General features: G+C 37.7%; 1 protein-coding gene and 1 non-coding gene across 2 annotated transcripts; both read left to right on the top strand.

Annotated features, from left to right (window-relative positions):
* Nucleotides 1-830: 830 nt before the first annotated feature.
* On the top strand, nt 831-905 carry TRNAD-AUC (transfer RNA aspartic acid (anticodon AUC)). The gene has a single exon. It is a non-coding gene; the product is annotated as a tRNA-Asp (tRNA).
* Nucleotides 906-15,000: 14,095 nt separating this feature from the next.
* Nucleotides 15,001-15,438, top strand: LOC136338418 (large ribosomal subunit protein P1-like). Its single transcript, XM_066280805.1, is given in 2 exon segments — nt 15,001-15,198; nt 15,201-15,438. Coding segments are annotated over 2 exon segments (345 nt in total). The 5' UTR covers nt 15,001-15,051; the 3' UTR covers nt 15,399-15,438.
* The last annotated feature ends 5,712 nt before the right edge of the window (nt 15,439-21,150 follow it).

Genomic DNA, 21,150 nt, shown 5'->3' with positions numbered 1-21,150 from the left:
ACAAATTTTTGGCCTCTGCATTTTTATTTCTAGAGTTTTTGCTCTTCATAACTAATTAATTTTCCATAACTGTCATAGGGTTTTAAATAGTCATTATGAATCAGAAGTAAAATTTAGCTCATGCCAGAAATTTTTTAGAAGACTTCACTTGGTTTGTAGGTAGACTGGACGATTAATTAAATGAATTAGAAGAAAATAGGCAACGTTCTATTACTTTGGGATTTTTTGTAAAGATTTAGTTTATTACTGCAACGATGCTTGCCAATACCATAAAGATTACAGGAGCTATATGTCATCATTTCTTCTTTTAAAAAACTTCCACTTTATAATTTAACATAAAGAGGGAAAAAAAGGCTATTTGAGAGTTCTCCACAAAAGAAAAGAGTAAAAATAGAAGTTGACTTGTTGGATCATGTTTCTCTTAGTATATTTCATGTAGGAAATACTTTAAAATTGACTTGCCATATACCTGTTTGGTAACATTAATAATAATTTATGTCAAAATTGAAAGATAACCTTTCAGTATGAATAAATGATATTGGGAGGAATTATAATAAAAAATTCTCAAGAAATAGATAATATGTTCTCTAAACTAAATTGTTAAAGCCCCTTGTAAAAACAAAAAAGCAATTGGTTAAATTCAATTCAAATCTTTCCATTACAGTTGAGAGTGAAATTCTTTAAAGCAGTGGTTCTCAAAGTTTGGTTTGAATAAGAGTACCATTTCCAAAGATCCTTATTTAGTAGGTCCAGTATATAGCCTACATTTAGGATTCTGAGGCAATCACATTTCATTAGTGGTGGGGAAAAATATTCAAAAGTGATTGACAGCCCTGGCCAGTTGGCTCAGCGGTAGAGCGTCGCCTATCGTGCGGAGGACCCGGGTTCGATTCCCGGCCAGGGCACACAGGAGAAGCGCCCATTTGCTTCTCCACCCCTCCGCCGCGCTTTCCTCTCTGTCTCTCTCTTCCCCTCCCGCAGCCAAGGCTCCATTGGAGCAAAGATGGCCCGGGCGCTGGGGATGGCTCTGTGGCCTCTGCCCCAGGCGCTAGAGTGGCTCTGGTCGCAACATGGCGACGCCCAGGATGGGCAGAGCATCGCCCCCTGGTGGGCAGAGCGTCGCCCCTGGTGGGCGTGCCGGGTGGATCCCGGTCGGGCGCATGCGGGAGTCTGACTGTCTCTCCCTGTTTCCAGCTTCAGAAAAATGAAAAAAAAAAAAAAAAAAAGTGATTGACGATTAGTTACTGTTGGCTGGAAAACAGTCTCTATAGGAAAGGATCAATGTACTTGGTTAATCCCAGGAAAAGAGGGTTGAAGAGTTATAGCTTTCTAAGAGTTGATTTAAGGAACTAGGATACAGAAAACGGATCTGTTGTTATGTTTTCAAAAAAAAAAAAAAATAAGAAAGATATAGGTTTAAATTGCAGTAAGCTTAGGATTGCACTGTAAATACATTTTGCCAGCATTGGGATCTTAGTTTCTCTCCTACCTGGACACCATCCAATCCCACCACTCCACTCTACTTGATTCCCAAGGAACACTGCCAAAGTTTTCTTTGCTGCCAACACACCCTTAGAAAATACATTTCTTAATTGGTTATTCTCTATAATCTACGTTCCGGCCACCCCCACCAGAGTAAGTTTTATGAAAACAATTTATAATGAAATAATTATATTTGAAAGTGTCTTACTTTCAGGGAAAGCTATAAACTGCAGATAACATTTTTATTTAAGTTCTTTAACTGCTTTTTTAGCCATTTATTGTCAATGAAAAAGATTTGTGCATGATTCAGGCGCCCTTCACTTCAGTTAAAACAAAGATTTTCTCCTCTCGCTTTCAGATCCTGACCACATACTTCAGAATGTCCCCAGTGGTCACAGTCTGTCCAGAAAATTCTTCGATCTATTTTCTTTCATGTATTTTTGGAAAGAACTCAAACATTTTTAAAAAAGGGCCTGTGGGGGCTGGGAGATAGAGATAAATATAACAGTCCCATATTTTGTTCTTCTGCTTTTATGGTTCCTCCACTTCCTCCCCCTCTTGCTCTAAGTCAGATCTCAATAACTTCTATTTCCAATATTGCTGTCTATTTTTTTTTCTATAGTTGGCTAGACCCAAGTGTATTTTAGAGTTGATATACACATTTTTGACTCCTGTAATTTTTCAAGATGTTATTTATTATTGATCATGGGAGTGAAGAGAAAGTGTAAGCAACTGTTGGGAAGAAATTTATGGTGTTTTATTTAGAAGAAAAATAGCATTTCATTTATGAAGAAAATTGACAGAGTCTATCTGTTCTGAACTGCTTCTGTAACAAAACGGTAATTTATAGATTAGTCATGTTTCAACAAAGATCATAAAGAGTAGAATGTGTAAATAATTCAACTAATATACTTTCAATATTTGCTAATGTTGTTAATCGTATTTGCCTCTAAAGTCTATCTGCCTGAAATTAGATATGTTTTTGTTTATAGTAAGCAGTCTGTAAAACTAGATGAAAAGAATAATTGTTACTTAGATTTCAGTAACTCTCCCCTTTCCACCCATTACATTTCTCTGCTGTGATTAACAAACCCTGTCCATATTGATCGAGTCCAGAAGTCTACCTGTATTATTAGAGTATATGTTAGGATGTTTCCAACTACAAGTAACAGAATTTCCTACTACAAGTGTCTTAAACAATGAAGACATTTATTATGTCACATGGAAGGAAGTCCCGGGGCAGGTTGATTTAGCAGCTTAAGCATGTTATCAAGGTCTGGGATTGTTTTCAGTTTTCTTCTCTACCATGCTCAGCTTATTGGACTTTGTACTTAGTTTTTCTTCTCCTAACTGAAAAAAGCTGCCACTGCTGCTCATACAGTGTCCTCACAGAACGGTGACCAAGGGCAGGGGCACTAACTCCCTCCCCTTCCATCCCTAGAGCAGGAAAGTAAAACCATTCTTAGAAGCTCTCACCTTCATCCTTTCAGCAGACTGACTCCCTTGCTGGTCCCATTAGCAAGTGATTATTAGCCCAGGCCCTTGCTAAATGGGGTGGAGTGGGTGTCTGGCATTTTCAGCCTCTATAGCAAGAGGTAGTTTCATAGCAGATAAAAACTGGAATAGCAGTGGATGGAGAAAAATCACTACATGATCTTTGTGACAGCTCCCAAAGCCTTCATAGGTGTCTGAAAATGGTAATCTGAAGTTTTATGCTGACTTGATAAATGAGTTTTAGTCATTATTCTAAATTTTAATAAATGTGTTTCCTTTTTGAAGTTTACACAGTGACTCAAAATGAGAGTTGCTTCTATACCAAATAGGTATTTTGCCTTCTATTGATTTTGTTTAGTAGATTCATGTAACATCTTTATTCTAAAGCATTCAATTTCCTAACTAACAAGTATTTTCTATTCTAATAATGAAAGAGAAGAAAACTCAGACAAAGGAGTGTGGTGTACAACGGGGAAGGTACGGAGAGGATAATAGGAATTCTAGGAGAAAAGGGAGGGGAGGAGTAGAATAAACAGTGACTAACCTGAATGGTCTAATGTGAGAGTTCAGTTAACTAGATCACTTGTCACTTTGAATGATGGGCAAGAGCAGCCATTAAGAGATTGGAGCAAACAGAAGGAAAGGCAGAGGAAGCAGACTCCTTTTTCAGGCATGCATTTGGCAGGCTAGAATGTGTCTGTCTTCACCACACTGTAGGTGTGGCCCTGGAAATGAATGTTCATATAGGTTGGCACTCCTTTTTTTTTTCTTTCCTAAAGATAATTTGTCTAATAATGATGTTTAAAATAATCCAGCTAAATATTTAAGGCTTTTAACTTCTCTCAGTAATAATGAAAGCAAGGTTAGAATAGGTCAAGGAAAGTTTTAGGCCCTGACTTTCAAAGGACCAGACCCTCTGGTGATAGGGTTTTTATCAAGATTTATTCCTGCCTGACCAGGCAGTGGTGCAGTGGATAGAGCATCAGACTGGGACACGGAGGACCCAGATTCAAAACCCTGAGATCGCAGCTTGAGCGGGGGCTTACCAGCTTAAGTGTGGAGTCCCTGGCTTAAGCATGGGATCATAGACATGACCCCAAGGTCACTGGCTTGAGCAAGGGGTCACTCACTCTGCTCTACCCCTCACCCCCATCAAGGCACATATAAAAAAGCAATCAATTAACAACTAAGGAGACTAAGGAACTGCAATAAAGAATTAATGCTTTTCATCTTTCTCCCTTCCTGTCTGTCTGTCCCTATCTGTCCCTCTCTCTGTCTCTGTCACACACACACACACACAAAAAAGATTTATTCCTAATGTAATATCTAAGCCCACTTTATAAAAAAGAGCTCACCTAAACTCCGTAATATTTCTTGGATTTATTTTAGGATTAAGAGGTTACTCTTCCTGCCTTTTATTTCATCAGGTTCTTTATTGTCTTTTCCTAGTTCTTCCTCTTTCTACTCTTTACCAGGTATACTAGTCTGGAAATATTCTTCCAAAATACTTTATAAATCTTGAATAATATACATGAAAGAATCTTGTTGGTCATTACATTAATCTACATTATACACACAACAAGCTCAAAATAACAATTTACACTATGTAAACACAATAAATTAAAATCATAAATTAAAAAAATAACAATATACATATTACCACCACCAATATAATTACAAAGAACAGCTTAAAATGTTTTTTCATATGCTTTCCTTATTCTCATCCTGTTTTTTATCGTTGTTTTATATTGATATTAAATGAGAGTCTTCACACATCATATTCTTTTTTAACTGTCATTTACTATTACTTCTTAGGTAACTATATATGTTTTAATATATATCATCAGTCCTTATATTGATGTCTCTTTAATCATTTTGATTGTCTGAAACTCATCTTTTACTAGAATCTTCAGAAACAGCTAGTGAAAAGAATATTCTCGGAGTTCCTGCATATTGATAACTATTGGTCTGTGCCTTTTATAGTTGAAAGTCAGTTTTGCAGGATATAAAAACCTTAGTTCACATTTTATCCCTTGCATCTCTTAAATATGTTATTTCATAAAGTATAGCTATAAAAAACCCCAAACCAAAGCAAAACAAGAAAACCCTGATGTACTCTAATTTTCTTACCCTATAAGTGACTTGCTGGTTTTCACTGGATCCTCATTGGAGTAGTTTATTTTACTAGTAGTTTATTTTACTTTAAAGCTCACTTAACTTACTAGAAATATGTCTTGATTATTCTGGATCAATATTCTCAGCTATTGTGCTTTTTCAATATGTAGCTTCATATTGTTTTTTACTTAAGGAGCATTCTCTTTAATTATAGTTTTTAGTATTTGTTATATCCCCTTGCTTAGCATTTCTTCTTCAAGGATTTTGTTTATTTGTGCTTTACTCATCTTCAATGTTTTCCACTTTCCTTCACTTATCTTTTTTATTTTTTAGTTAAAAATTTTCCTTTACCTTTTATTTCTCTTAAAGTATAATCTGTTTTTATTATGTTCACTTTTGTGTTCCCTCTAGTTTAGTGTCACTTCTGAAATAATTTTTTTAAATGTCTAATTGTCACCTGAATTCTGCTACCTTGGTGGCAAAGCTTTTAGATTTTCTGAGTTTTAAAATTTTTGATTAATGTTGTCATTTCATGTATTACATAATTTTTAAAATGTATTTTAGCTTCTTTTGAGATACAAGGTTATAGTTTAGTTCTGTGAGTATGTTTTTCAGGTGTAGGGATACTATTCTGCTCATTATTTTTCTTAGAAATAACTTTGAAAAGGACTTGGTTTCAATACTTTTATGTTTGTCATTTTGATTTGAAAATGGTTTTCCAGAATTTTAAGTAGAAGATGTGGCTGAGTACCTTTTTGAACTTCACAAACTTCCTCTTCTGTGTTTACATGTCATGTTAAGTAGGGTCATCTTGCTTTATGAGATTTCCTGGTTCTAGTCCCTTCTCTCACTTTTATCTGGGCCTCTTCTATCTGTTCTATTCTCTATCCAGCTCAAGTTTTGATTCTACTCTTAGTATTTCTCTTCAGGGTGACACTTTTTCCTAGAAGGAAGCTCTGGCAGGTCAGTCTCTAGAGAGGGTTCATAGGCCTAGACTGCATAAGCACACTCAGTCTTTGGAACAGACTCTTACACTCACCATCGACTGGATTGGGCAAAACCTATCCACATGCTTTCCAGTGAAGAGTCATTGCTATTTGGGGCTCCTCTCTTTTTCAAGTCTGTCAAAGTCTGTCATGCTTCACTGCTCCTGTGCTTTTCCTGCTCGGGTGCTGATGGATTCAAGGCTTCTGGCTGTTGGTGGTTTGTCTTCACTCACATGTCGTTTGAAGTTTGTGTGGATGCCTTGTAACCCAGCGTCAGGGTAAATGTTGTCCATGGGTTTTTGATTTTGCCAAGTTTTTCTTCTGTGTTTTTATGTTGAGATTTGGGTTCAAAATTATGCTGCTGCTGTAGCTATCTTTACAGAAACCACCAAATAGATTTAAAATATTTCCTCCCTTAAGTAGAATCCACAGTATCACACAAATCAGAAATGGTAAACTGCTGATAACTTTTTAAACTTTGATAATTTTGTTATGGTTTCAGCAGGATTTAGGGAACATTTTCTCAGTGTCAGAAACACCCTCTGGGAGCTTTAGAGCAGCACATTTTCATTCTACTTTTAGTATAATTAAAAAGAGGAAATTTCTGTGCCCTCAAACTAAAGAAATTACTGTATTTTTCACTCCATAAGATACACCTTTTCCCCCAAAAAGTGGAGGGGAAAATGCCTGTGAGTCTTATAGAGTGAAAAATACGGTATTTTATTAAATATTTTAACACATCATTTGGTTCAGAATATTTTTTTTCTTATTTTCCTCCTTAAAACCCTAGGTGTGTCTTATGGTCAGGTGCATCTTATGGAGAGAAAAATATGGTAGATGTTTTAGGTTTGAATGAAAACCAATTTTATATAAAACTTTGATACAAAGCAGGGTTATAAGCTGAATATTATAAAAATAATAATCTTTTTGTAATATAGGAGATGTGCTTACAAAGTATTTTCACATATATTATCTCATTTCATCCTCAAAATGACCCTCTTAGGGCATTATTATTATGAGTCCCATTCTTCAGAAGAAATTGAGCTTAGAGGGCTTAAATGGCAATATAAGATCTTAGCAGGGAGGACTCGTACTTCTTCTGTGTGTAAAGGGTTTACTCTTTCACAGAGGGCTCAGTTTTGGAGAGATCCCTGACCATGGGAGGAAGTAGAACCTGCCTAGCCAACTCCATTCATCTCGAATTTCCTGAGGACACACAGGTGACAGGTGCTGTAGACAGATCTCTGAGTTGAGAGCCTTGCCTAGCTCCTTAGAGCCTGTAAGGAACAGAGTGGCATCTGAACCTAGGTTTTCAGGCTCTAGGCCCAATGGTTTGCTTTCTCCTGTGAGCTAAGTCAGCTTCCACAGTGAGCTGCATGTGACCTGCAGCGCAGAGGAGCTCCATGTGGCGTGGAGCTACACAGGTTTTGGGACATGAGTAGCTTGGATTCCTGGTACATGTGAAAGGACAGTGTCAGAGCATTGCTGGTGCTATGGTAGTTCAACCCCAATGTTTTCTCTGAGCAGCAGAGAGAATCCTGTCTTATACCTTCAGGGAATCGTTCATTACATTCTAGCATTAAAATTCATGCAACTTTTAAATTCTACTTTGTAGTATATCTGTTTTATTTGAATGCAAGAAGAGTATTTTCCGTAGTTGCCAGCAAGTAAAATTGTTGTTAAAGAGAGACCCAGCCTGTTTTTCCAGTGGCTTTTAGTACCTCCTGGCATATTACCATGTACCCTTAAAGTGTTCCCCAGTTTGAAAGCGTGAGAAAAAGTGGAAAAAAGTAGGGTGTGACTCTGTCATGGGAATGTGAAAGTTTTCCTAAATATTTGGAATTTACTCTGTAGACACTGAGGAGCCAATGAAGCATTTCAAGAAAGAAAGTGACATGATTGATTCTGTATTTTAAAGGAATGACTTTTAACTTCTTTGATACTCATCTACAGTAAGAAATACATTTTAGATGGCAATTCATACACATTATATATACATTATATATATGATATGTATATATAATTATATATATATATGAGAATGTATATATGTATGTGTATGTGGTTGCTATGTGCCAATGAGTTGACTGCTCAGCTCCTGCCTATGACTGCTTTCATGGAGTCACTCCATCTCATATTTGGTCTTTCTCTTTTCTTACTAACTTCTGTTTTTCTCTGCATTATTTTCTTTTCCAAAACATTTGCCTTCTCTTGATGTGCCTGAAGTAGGACACTCAATTTTGTCATTTTTGCCTCCAGCAATGTTTCGGGCTTAATTTGCTCAAGGATCCACGTTTGTCTTTCTGGTGGCCCAGGGTGTCTGTAGATCTCTCTATCAACCCCATATTACAAATGAATCAATAGTTTTCATTTCAGCCTTCTTCACTGTCCAACTTTCACATCAGGATATAGCAATTGGGAATACAAGGATGTGGATGATCTTAGCCTTGGTCTCTAATGACACATCTTTGCTCTTGGTGATCTTTCCTCATACTTCCATTTCTGCCCTTTCGAGTCTTAGACTTATCTTGAGAAGTTGCAGTTTCCATTTGAACTGATGACTCAGCCAAGGTTGACAAAATTTTTTAATGACTTCAATGTCTTGTTTATGTTAAAGTGATATATTTCTTCTGTAGTTTACAATTCTTGTCCTCTTGGTGTTCAACTGTAGTCTGGCTTTGGTACTTTCCTCTTTCCCTTTCACCAGAAGTTGCTACAAATCACTGCTACTTTCTACCAGTACATACATGGAATGCAAATCTGATGAAACTTTACTTACCCTTATATTTTCCATTTTGGTCTATTTCATCTAGGAAAAGTGAAATGCAATCCACTAAATTGGCTGTACAACCCCTAATGGATTACACTTAAATTAAAAAATATATATATATATATATATACATATATATATATATTTTTTTTTTAATGGAAGGATGGTGGAAGGGAGACAGCAAGACCAATCAAAGTGCAGATAGGAGAGTGACGTCAGAGAAATGGCGCCAAGAGGAGCGATCCTGATACCTCTCCCCAAAATTTCAACAAGTTCTACAAGCAGAGACAGAAAAATCTATCCCTGGAGCATCTGGAAGTCCCACACACTGAACAAGAAGGTATGATTGGGTGAAAAGTTGGCTAAATATATAATCAACCCTGAAGGAAATAAGACAGAGAAGGGAACACTCCGCCTTCCTCACTAACCTGAGTAGGGCTGCTTCCACTTGGAACTGAGAGAGAGAGCGGGGCCTGGGGGTGTGGAGGGAGCCAGGCTGGGGCACAGACGTTCAAGCCGAGGAAAGAGTGTGCCCTCGGTGACTCAGCCCATGCGAGCTAATGCCGGCACTGGAACCTGGCAAAGGTGAGCAAGCGGCAGCCACTATTATCCCGATATCCTAGACAGTGAGCACGGATAGTGTGCGAGAGGTTCCTCCTAGTGCCCTGGGTATGGGCGCCCGTGTTCCCGGACAGAGGGTCAGGGTCAGAGGCTTCTGTGTGGTACCTGCTCCCCCAGCAACAGTGCACTGGGAGTACGTGAAAACGAACTTCCTTATGCCCGGACTTCTTTGGGCGGGCGGGGCACCTCACCCAGCCATTCAGGCTTACATCCTAGGGAAGAAAAAATATGGAAGCACTAGGAGGAGGGGCACGCAGGCAGTTTGCAGGCTGTCTCTGGAGCAGATCTGTGGATCCAATCACTGAAATTAGCTTAACCCACAGTCTGCTCACCACCCAACTGGCTTATGTGGCTCTAGTTCAGGGGTTCCCAAACTACGGCCCGCGGGCCACATGCGGCCCCCTGGGGCCATTTATCCAGCCCCCGCCGCACTTCCGGAAGGGGCACCTCTTTCATTGGTGGTCAGTGAGACACCGCAAAGCGCAGTGTTGCTCATGTACAGTACTACTTCCAGTGACGCACGTATCACAGCTCCGGAAGCACGTCATATCACTTGTTACGGCTAGCAGTGACAAATATGGAACTGGACATTGACCATCTCATTAGCCAAAAGCAGGCTCATAGTTCCCATTGAAATACTGGTCAGTTTGTTGATTTAAATTTACTTGTTCTTTATTTTAAATATTGTATTTGTTCCCATTTTGGTTTTTTACTTTAAAATAAGATATGTGCAGTGTGCATTGGAATTTGTTCATAGGTTTTTTTATAGTCTGGCCCTCAGTGGTCTGAGGGACAGTGAACTGGCCCCCTGTGTAAAAAGTTTGGGGACCCCTGCTCTAGTTGACAAGGTCTCTCTCAGATCAGGGATTACAAGAGACATGATATTTTTTAGTGCCTCTTGCTCTACATGTAGGGGCGGGGGCAACTTCCTGTCAGCCGATAACAGGGTAAAAAACACATTCTTACAGAACAAACCTCAGAGAACACTGCAGAAGTTAGACAGGCTAGGCTGTAGGCTTTTTAACAAGGAAGAAGCCTGCAGAAAGCAATCCCATGGAACACGAAGGCAAATTTAACTAGATATACCTTAATAGAAGTCAACACACCCCCCTACCTGCTAAAGCTGGTGGCTCTGATTGGCAGAGCTTTCATACTCAGGGCTGTGCACTAAAAAGAGGGAATGGCAGCTTTTAAGACCTCCTGTTCTTCAGGCAGTGACTAGAGCATCTTCTTCCCAGACAATACAGGTTACAAAGTACAAAAAGCCTGGGAAGAGTGGTTCCACAGAGTGCTGAGGCATACTGGACATGACTGGAGGCTCATAGAAAGACACCTTGATCGCAATTGGCTCCCAGCCCTGCCTGATTACGCTGGCGGCTCTGACTGACAGAGCCATACCCAGAACCTTGCACTGAGTGGAGATAGAGTGGGGATCTGCCAGCTCTTTGAGCCTCTTAATCTCCAGTTAGTGGCAGCGGCAACCTCATAGCTGGATCATCAGGCTGCTAATTCAGGAAGGAGAGACTAGGAGAGAGGCTCCGGGGAAACAGACTCTCCCATTGTTGGAGCCTGCAAATGCTAACAAGCCCCAACTACCAACGAGACTGAGGCCTGGTATATGACATCACCATAGAGACACATCAACTGCAAATCTCTACCTAAGCGTGCCACATGGGCAGAGCCTGGGGTATAGAGCTACCAACCAGGAAAAGGGAGAGGAAAGAAAAAAGAAGAGAACCTCTCAAAATCAAGAAAAATCCACAGTCTTTATAACTTTTTCTACTTTTTTTTGTTTCTTTCATCTTCTTTATTTTTTTTTTTTCGTCTTCCACCTTGGTCATTTTATTTTCTGCTTGTCTTATTCTTTTCTCTTCATCTTGAACTAAATTACCCATAAGTGTTACATTTCCCATTTTTTTCTTTTCTTTTTTCTTTCTCTCTATGAGGGTTACACTCCAAAACCCTTAACTCTTTTTTTCTTTTCTTTCTTTTTTCCCTTTTTCTTTTTTTTGCCTCTCTCTTAGTTTCTTCTTTTCTCCTGTACCTTTCCTCTCATTCAATCCTCACTCACTCACAAACAAATTATTTATTTTGGATTTAAATTTTTTTCTTTGTGGCATTTTGTGTGCATTTTACTTTCCTTTTTAACTCATTAGCATTCCCCCCAACCTCAGCTCTCCATTCTATGTAGTTTTTGTTCCACTTAATACAATAGTATTTTTTTTTCTTTTTCTTGTTTCCCTCTTATCCTTTTCACTATATCTCTTAGTCAACAATCATTTACAAGCAAATTATTTTATTCTTGATCCAAATTTTTTCCTTTTTTGCATTTTGTGAGTCCCTACCTCTTTTTGACCCTTTTATCACTTCTCCCCAACTCAGGCCCTCCATTATAGGTAGTTTTTGTTCCATTTAGCACAATATAATTCTCAGTTTTTCACGGTATTATCTCAAAGAAAGAAAGAAAAAAGGAAAAAAGAAATAATAACTTTTTAAATTATTTTTCTATTGTTGTCTTTTTTTAACTTTTTTTCTTTATTAATTCTCATTAGTGATATTAACAAAACCACCCTCAGATGTCACTAAGGAAAAGGAAATCGAATATCATGGATACAGAAGACAGAGATGTAGCACAGATAGATGAGGAAAAATCTATAGAAAAAATATTTAATAGATTGGAAACCTTGGAGTCAAATGAGAGAATTTAAATAGAAATCCTAAAAATACTAAGAGATATACAAGAAAACAAAAAAGGCAATTTAGGGAGCTCAAAAAACAACTCAACGAACACAAAGAATGTATTAAGAAGGAAATTGAAACTATGAAAACAAATCAAACAGAGATGAAAAACTCAATTCATGAACTGAAAAAATGAGGTAACAAGCTTGGCTAATAAAACAAGCCAGATCGAAGAGAGGATTAGTGACATAGAAGACAGGCAACTTGAGGCACAACAGAGAGAAGAGAGAGACTCAAGAATTTTAAAAAATGAGAAAGCCCTACAGGAATTGTCTGACTCCATCAAAAAGAGTAACATAAGAATAATAGGTATATCAGAGGGAGAAGAGAGAGAAAATGGAATGGAGAACATATTCAAACAAATAATAAATGAGAACTTCCCAAGCCTCGAATTCAAGAAGCAAACAGAACACCGAGTCATCTTAACCCAAACAAACCTACTGCAAGGCATATCATAATGAAATTGGCACAAACCAACAACCAAGAAAAAATTCTCAAGGCAGCCAGGGAAAAGAAGAATATAACATATATAGGAAGGCCTATTAGATTATCATCAAATTTTTCAGCAGAAACTCTAAAAGCTAGAAGAGAATGGACCCCAATATTTGAAGTTCTGAAAGAGAGGAACTTCCAGACAAAAATACTATACCCATCAAAGCTATCCTTCAAATACGAAGGAGAAATAAAAACTTTCACAGATACAGAAAAGATGAGGGAATTTATCATAAGAAAACCTCCACTTCAGGAAATACTAATGGGGGTTTTCCAACCAGACACAAAGAACAAAACAAAACAAAACTACAAGTAAAAGCTCCACAAAGAACACAATAAAACCAAATTTAAACTGTGACAACAAAAAAAGGGAGGGGGTGAGGATGAAGATTAACAGTAGCAAAGGACAATGGAGGGCAAAAGCACTCATAAGATAGTGTACTACAATAAACATGGTAGGTACCCTTTTCATTACTTAATGGTAACCACCCCTGAAAAAACCACCACAGAAGCACATGACTTAAAAAAGGTAGTAACAGAGGAAAGAAGTATGGATTACAACCAAACAAAAACAAATGATAGAAAAACAAAAGAGAAGACTCAAACAAGATACAAAACTAACAGAAAGCAATATATAAAATGGCAATAGGGAACCCTCAAGTGTCAATAATTACAATAAATGTAAACAGATTAAACTCACCAATAAAAAGACACAGAGTAGCAGAATGGATTAAAAAAATCCAACTGTAGGCTGCCTACAAGAAACATATCTAAGCAACAAGGATAAAAACAAATTCAAAGTGAAAGGCTGAAAAACAATACTCCAACAAATAACATCCAAAAAAAGCAGGTGTAGCAATACTCATATCTAACAATGCTGACTACACGAAAGCAAAAGTAATCAGAGACAAAAATGGTCATTTCATAATGATTAAGGGGACACTGAATCAAGAAGATATAATACTTCTTAATATATATGCACCAAACCAAGGAGTACCAAAATATATAAGACAGCTACTGACTGACCTAAAAACAAAAAATGACAAAAATACAATCATACTTGGAGACCTCAATACACCCCTGACGGCTTTAGATCGTTCATCCAAACCTTTTTGGCTGAGAGAGCCGTGAACGCCACATATTTTAAAATGTAATTCCATGAGAGCCATACAACGACCCATGTACGGTACGCATTATCCAATAAAAATTTGATGTTGTCCCGGAGGACAGCTGTGATTGGCTCCAGCCACCTGCAACCATGAACATGAGCGGTAGGAAATGAATGGATTGTAATACATGAGAATGTTTTATATTTTTAACATTTTTTTTATTAAAGATTTGTCTGCAAGCCAGATGCAGCCATGAAAAGAGCCACATCTGGCTCGTGAGTCATAGGTTCCTGACCCCTACACTAGAGCAATTGGATATGATAGACATCTACAGGACATTTCATCCCAAAGTGACAGAGTACACATTTTTCTCTAGTGTACATGGAACATTCTCAAGAATTGACTATATGTTGGGCCACAAAAATAATATCAGCAAATTCAAAATAACTGAAATTGTACCAAGCATATTTTCTGATCATAAAGCCTTGAAACTAGAATGCAAAATGAGGTAAAAAAAAAAAAACCCCACAAAAATGTGGAAACTAAACAACATACTTTTAAAAAATGAGTGGGTCAAAGAAGAAATAAGCACAGAAATCAAAAGATATAAACAGACAAATGAAAATAATAATACGACATATCAGAATCTCTGGGATGCAGCAAAAGCAGTAATAAAAGGGAAGTTCATATCACTTCAGACCTATATGAACAAACAAGAAAGAGCCCAAGTAAACCACTTAACTTCACACCTTAAGGAACTAGAAAAAGAACAAAAACAACCCAAAACCAGCCAAAGAAAGAAAATAATAAAAATCAGGGCAGAAATAAATAAAATAGAGAACAGAAAAACTATAGAAAAAATTAATAAAACAAGGAGCTGGTTCTTTGAAAAGATCAACAAAATTGACAAACCCTTGGCAAGACTCACCAAGGAAAAAAGAGAAAGGACTCATATAAACAGAATCCAAAATGAAAGAAGAGAAATCACCACAGATATCAAAGATATACAAAGAATTATTGTAGAATACTATGAAAAACTATATGCCACCAAATTCAACAATCTAGAAGAAATGGTAAATTCCTAGAACAATACAACCTTCCTAAATTGAGTCATGAAGAAGCAGAAAGCCTGAACAGACCAATTATCAGGGAGGAAATAGAAAAAACTATTAAAAACCTTCCCAAGACTTCATCTGGCAACTAGCACTGATCCAGCAGCGCTCGCCCAGCACTCGCCCACACCATGGCCTCTGTCTCGGAGTTAGCCTGCATCTACTCGGCCCTCATCCTGCACGATGATGAGGTGACTGTGACGGAGGACAAGATCAATGCCCTCATTAAAGCAGCTGGTGTAAATGTTGAACCTTTCTGGCCAGGCTTGTTTGCCAGATGGCTCTGGCCAATGTCAACATTGGGAGCCTCATCTGCAGTGTAGGAGCTGGTGGACCTGCCCCAGCAGCTAGTGCTGCACCAGCAGGAGGTTCCGCCCCTTCCACCATTGCTGCCCCAGCTGAGGAAAAGAAAGTGGAAGCAAAGACAGAAGATTCTGAGGAGTCTGATGATGACATGGGCTTTGGTCTTTTTGACTAAACTTCTTTTGTAACATTCAATAAAAAGCTGAACTCTGAAAAAAAAAAAAACCTCCCCCAAAATAAAAGTCCAGGCCCAAACGGTTATACTAGTGAATTCTATCAAACATTCAAAGAAGACTTGGTGCCTATTTTACTCAGTCTTCCAAGAGATTGAAGAAGCAATACTTCCAAACACATTTTAAGAGGCCAATATAACCCTCATACCGAAACCTGGCAAGGACGGCACAAAAAAAGAAAACTACAGACCAATATCTCTAATAAACACAGATGCTAAAATACTAAACAAAATACTGGCAAATCGAATACAACAACATATTAAAAAAATAATACATCATGATCAAGTGGGATTCATCCCAGAATCTCAAGGATGGTTCAACATACGTAAAACGGTTAATGTAATACACCATATCAACAAAACAAAGAACAAAAACCACATGATCTTATCAATAGATGCAGAAAAGGCATTCGATAAAATACAACACAACTTTATGTTTAAGACACTCAACAAAATGGGTATAGAAGGAAAGTATCTCAACATGATAAAGGCCATATATGATAAACCATCAGCCAACATCATATTAAATGTCATAAAACTTTCCTCCTTAAATCAGGAACAAGACAGGGTTGTCCATTCTCTCCATCTTATTTAATGTGGTGATAGAAGTTCTAGCCCGAGCAATCAGACAAGACAAAGAAATAAAAGGCATCCATATCAGAAAAGAAGAAGTAAAGGTTTCACTTTTTGCAGATGATATGATCCTATACATCGAAACCCCCAAAGACTCCACAAAAAGATTACTAGAAACAATAAACCAATACAGTAAGGTCGCAGGATACAAAATTAATATACATAAGTCCATAGCCTTTCTATATGCCAACAATGAAACATTAGAAAACGAACTCAAAAAAACAATCCCCTTCATGGTTGCGAAACAAAACAAAACAAAAACCTAGGAATAAACATAATTAAGAATGTAAAGGACCTATATAATGAAAACTACAAAGCATTGTTAAGGGAAATCGAAAAAGATACAATGACATAGAAAAATATTCCCTGTTCTTGGATAGGAAGAATAAATATAATCAAAATGACCATATTACCCAAAGCAATATACAAATTCAATGCAATTCCCATCAAAATTCCAATGACATGTTTTAAAGAAATGGAACAAAAAATCATCAGCTATAAAAAACCCCGAATAGTCACAGCAATCCTAAGGAAAAAGAATGAAGCTGGGGGGCATTACAATACCTGACTTGAAATTATATTATAGAGCCACGACAATCATAACAGCATGGTATTGGCAGAAAAAGAGACACTCAGACCAATGGAAGAGAATAGAAAGTCCAGAAATAAAACCACATATATATGGTTAAATAATTTTCGATAAAGGGGCCAACAACACACAATGGAGGAAAAAAAACCTTTTCAATAAATGGTGCTGGAAAAGTCACATGCAAAAGAATGAAATTCAACTACAGTTTGTCCCCTTGTACTAAAATTAATTCAAAATGAATCAAAGACCTAAATATAAGATCCGAAACAATAAAGTACATAGAAGAAAACTTAGGTACTAAACTCATGGACCTTGGTTATAAAGAGCATTTTATGAATTTGACTCCAAAGGCAAGAGATGTGAAGCCAAAGATAAATGAATGAGACCACATCAGACTAAAAAGTTTTTGCACAGCAAGAGAAACTGACAACAAAACAAACAGACAGCCAACTAAATGGGAGATGATATTTTCAAACAACAGCTCAGATAAGGGCCTAATATCCAAAATATACAAAGAACTCATAAAACTCAACAACAAACAAACAATCCAATAAAAAAATGGGAAGAGGACATGAACAAACACTTCTCCCATGAAGAAATACAAATGGCCAACAGATATATGAAAAGATGCTCATCTTCATTATTTATTAGAGAAATGCAAATCAAAACTACAATGAGATATCACCTCACACCTGTTAGATTAGCTATTATCAACAAGACAGGTAATAGCAAGTGTTGGAGAGGCTGTGGAGAAAAAGGAACCCTTATTCACTGTTGGTGGGAATGTAAAGTAGTACAACTATTATGGAAGAAAGTATGGTTGTTCCTCAAAAAACTAAAAATAGAACTACCATATAACCCAGCAATCCCTCTACTGGTAATATACCCCCATAACTCAAAAACTGTATGTAAAGACACATGCAGCCCCATGTTCATTGCAGCATTGTTCACAGTGGCCAAGACATGGAAACAACCAAAAAGCCCTTCAATAGATGATTGGATAAAGAAGATGTGATACATATATACTATGGAATACTACTCAGCCATAAGAAATGATGACATCGGATCATTTACAACAAAATAGATGGATCTTGATAATATTATACGGAGTGAAATAAGTAAATCAGAAAAAACTAAGAACTGCATAATTCCATACATAGGTGGGACATAAAATCGAGACTAAGAGACATGGACAAGAGTGTGGTGGTTACTGGGGGGGTGGGGGAGAGGGAGGGAGAGGAGGGAAGGTAGGAGCACAAAGAAATCCAGATAGAAGGTGACAGAGGACAATTTGACTTTGGGTGACCGGTATGCAACATAATTGAATGATAAGATAACCTGGAGATGTTTTCTTTGAACATATGTACCCTGATTTATTTATTTATTTTCTTTTTTTTTTAATTTTTTTTAAAATTAATTTTTAGAGAAGAGAGAGAGTAAGAGAGAGAGAGAGAGAGAAGGGGGAGGGAGGAGCAGGAAGCATCAACTCCCATATGTGCTTTGACCAGGCAAGCCCAGGGTTTTGAACCGGTGACCTCAGCGTTTCTAGGTCGACGCTTTATCCACTGTGCCACCACAGGTCAGGCTGTACCCTGATTTATTAATGTCACCCCATTAAAATTAATAAAAATTTGTTTTAAAAAAACCCAAAGTGCAGATAGGTCAGAATAATTAGGATATAAAGCAAGGCGGTGGCAGTGAGGATGCAGCTAGAATCCACAGGAATGGCTTTCCAACTGCCCATGAAAATGGTTTTGGATTTCTGGCTTGAGTTACTATCCATTCTATTTACTGAGAATAGAAAAACAAAAATACAAGTTGAGAAAAAAATAGCGAATTCTATATGGAAGTGATTTTGAAGTAAATGCAAGATATGTAATGGGTATTATAGATAGGAGAGTTGGAGTTTAGGAAGGGGATAACAGATTGCCAGAGCGGAACGAGTCAAATGAGAAGACAGCCAAGGACAACATCCTGAAAAGCACTTGGGGGGGGGGGGGGACAGAAAAGAAGAGTCCGAGGAGCAAACCAGGAGAGCAGAAGGTTGTTGAAACCAGAGAAGAGAATTTTCAATGAGAGATTAGTCAGAATTGTCCAATGCCAGAGGAGAAGATTTAGCAGTTAAGAGGACATTTCTTGAGAAAGAGTAACAAAAGGAGATGGTGATTTAGGCTTTCAGTTAGGGGGGGGAGGATCATAAAAAAATGACAGATATGTCCTAGGAGGTAGATGGCGAGGAGCACCCTGATCCAGGAGTAGATGAAGTTTGGCTGCTCCAGGAATGTAGTAGGCACCTGGGAAGCTGTAAATGAGTTGCAGAATTATCTTTGTTCTGGGATTCAGCAATAAGTCACCAGTTTCTGAAAAGGAGGATAGTGAGAATGAGGCAAGAGCTTCATCCTAAAGGGGCGGCAGTTCTAGTCAGGTGTCTGAGAGTTGCGACTGAGGCACAGGGATTAAAGCAGCTACCAGCTCTGGTGTATTTTGGGTGGGCCTGACTCAAAACAAAGAGCAGAAGGCCACTTGGAAGTACTGATGCATAAACTCAGGGCAAAATAAGAAGTCGAGGGATTTAACTGTCCAGTTCTAGAGTGTTCAGACAAAAACTGCTTCTATTTCTCCAGTCTGGAAGGAGTACTGAACTAAATTATGAGCCTGCAGGTATAAGTCAAGCAGTCCGGGCTACGTGGACAGGAATGTTTAAGAGGGTTGGGAGCAGTGGGCAGAGGCAAATAATGAATAATGTGGCTGAATTCTAGTTACTATCACCAGATCATACTTCTCCCCTCCTTTATTCAACTGTTTATATACACTTAGCTCCTCAAATGCTCACTAAACCGGTTTTAACATCTCATTGCTATCTTAAACTATATTTGATATACAATATTATGTTAATTTCAGAAAAACAATATAATTCTACACTTAAATATATACCTTACAATGTGATTACCATGAATGTAACAACTGTCAACCACTGTACAAAGTTATTATGATATTCCCTGTGCTGTATCTGCCTCTCATTTTTAATGGTGAACAAAAGCTTTCTATGTATTCAGTTACTATTTACATGTTATTTTATCTTCTTGAAAATTATATTCTAACAGCATAAGTAACCCAAAATTAAAGAAAATATGACATTTTCTCTAACCAGTATGGGTCATCTTCTTTAAAAAACAAGTTGGGCACCAAGATTAAATCTTTGAATTTTTGGATAAATATGCCATTTGTTGGTGATATCTTGATTTTATGTGTATTCTCTTTAATTCAACAAATATTTACTATGAGCCTACACTGAGTGAGGAGTTCACATCTATTAACTTCTGACAAAAAGAATGTTAAGTGTGGTTTAATAGTACCATGAACATATTGTGAATTCCTTTTATTCACATAGCTGATCCTCTAGATGTGTAGGAGGTATAACCACTTTGATTTAATCCTGTCAACTGTAAGCTTAATGGGTTGAGTTCTGGGTAGTATTAGGAAATCAATCATCAGTTTTCATATTTCAAGCTATTTTTAAGTACTGAAAAACTGTATTTGTGTTGGCACAATAACATTAGTTTAGTATTTTTAATAATCAGAAATTTGAATCATTCATGTGAAAGACATGCAGAGAATTTATACACTGTATAAAAAATTCATGTGGCACAGAGTTGTACTCATTAAGAAGCATTTTATTGTTATTGAACAAGAAGAGAAGGGGAGACTCCCCGACCCCATTGCCACCATTTTCCCAGGAGCCTGCACACCCTTTTCTCAGGGGCCGGATTCTCTCTGCTCCCCTCAGAACTACTCATTCTCTTGCAGGCTGTTCCCTTCTCTCCTAGGATAACTTTCAAACAGACCCTTCTCTAATCATCCTACTTGAGAAAACTCAAGAAGTGAGAGAAAGCAATCTCTGTCTTGAAACTTAATCCTCTCTCAGATAGAAAGCATCTGAGGGGCAAAGTGTACACCGTAACAAAGACCACATGTATTAGTCTGCCAGAACTCCCATAACAAACTACCACAGACTGGGGAGGCTCAAGCAATAGAAATTTATTTTCTTAAGGTTGTGGAGGCTAGACAGACATCCAAGATCAAGGCGCCAACAGGGTTGGTTTCTTCTGAGGCCTCTCTCCTTGACTTGTAGGTGGCTGCCTTCTTCCTGTGTCTTCACAAGGTCCTCCTTCTATGTGTGTCTGTGTCCTAATTTCTTCTTATAAGACTGATTAGGTTGAATTAAGGCATACCTATAAGGCCTCATTTTAACTTAATGACTCCTTTAAACATCCTATCTCCAAATATAGTCACATTTTAAGGTACTGGGGTTAATATTTCAACTTATTAATTTTTCTCTTTTTTTTTTTGGTGGTGGTAGGGGTGGGGTGGGGTGGGAAATGATACAATTGGGGTGGAGAGGGGTGGGGAGAGCAAAAAAAAAAAAAAAAAAAAAGAAATGATACAATTTAGCCTATAGCACCATATATGGCT

Source organism: Saccopteryx bilineata, chromosome 5, assembly GCF_036850765.1.
Source record: "Saccopteryx bilineata isolate mSacBil1 chromosome 5, mSacBil1_pri_phased_curated, whole genome shotgun sequence".
NCBI classification, from domain to species: domain Eukaryota; kingdom Metazoa; phylum Chordata; class Mammalia; order Chiroptera; family Emballonuridae; genus Saccopteryx; species Saccopteryx bilineata.
Note: the sequence above shows the minus strand (reverse complement) of the source record. Positions and strands in the feature narration are given on the sequence as shown.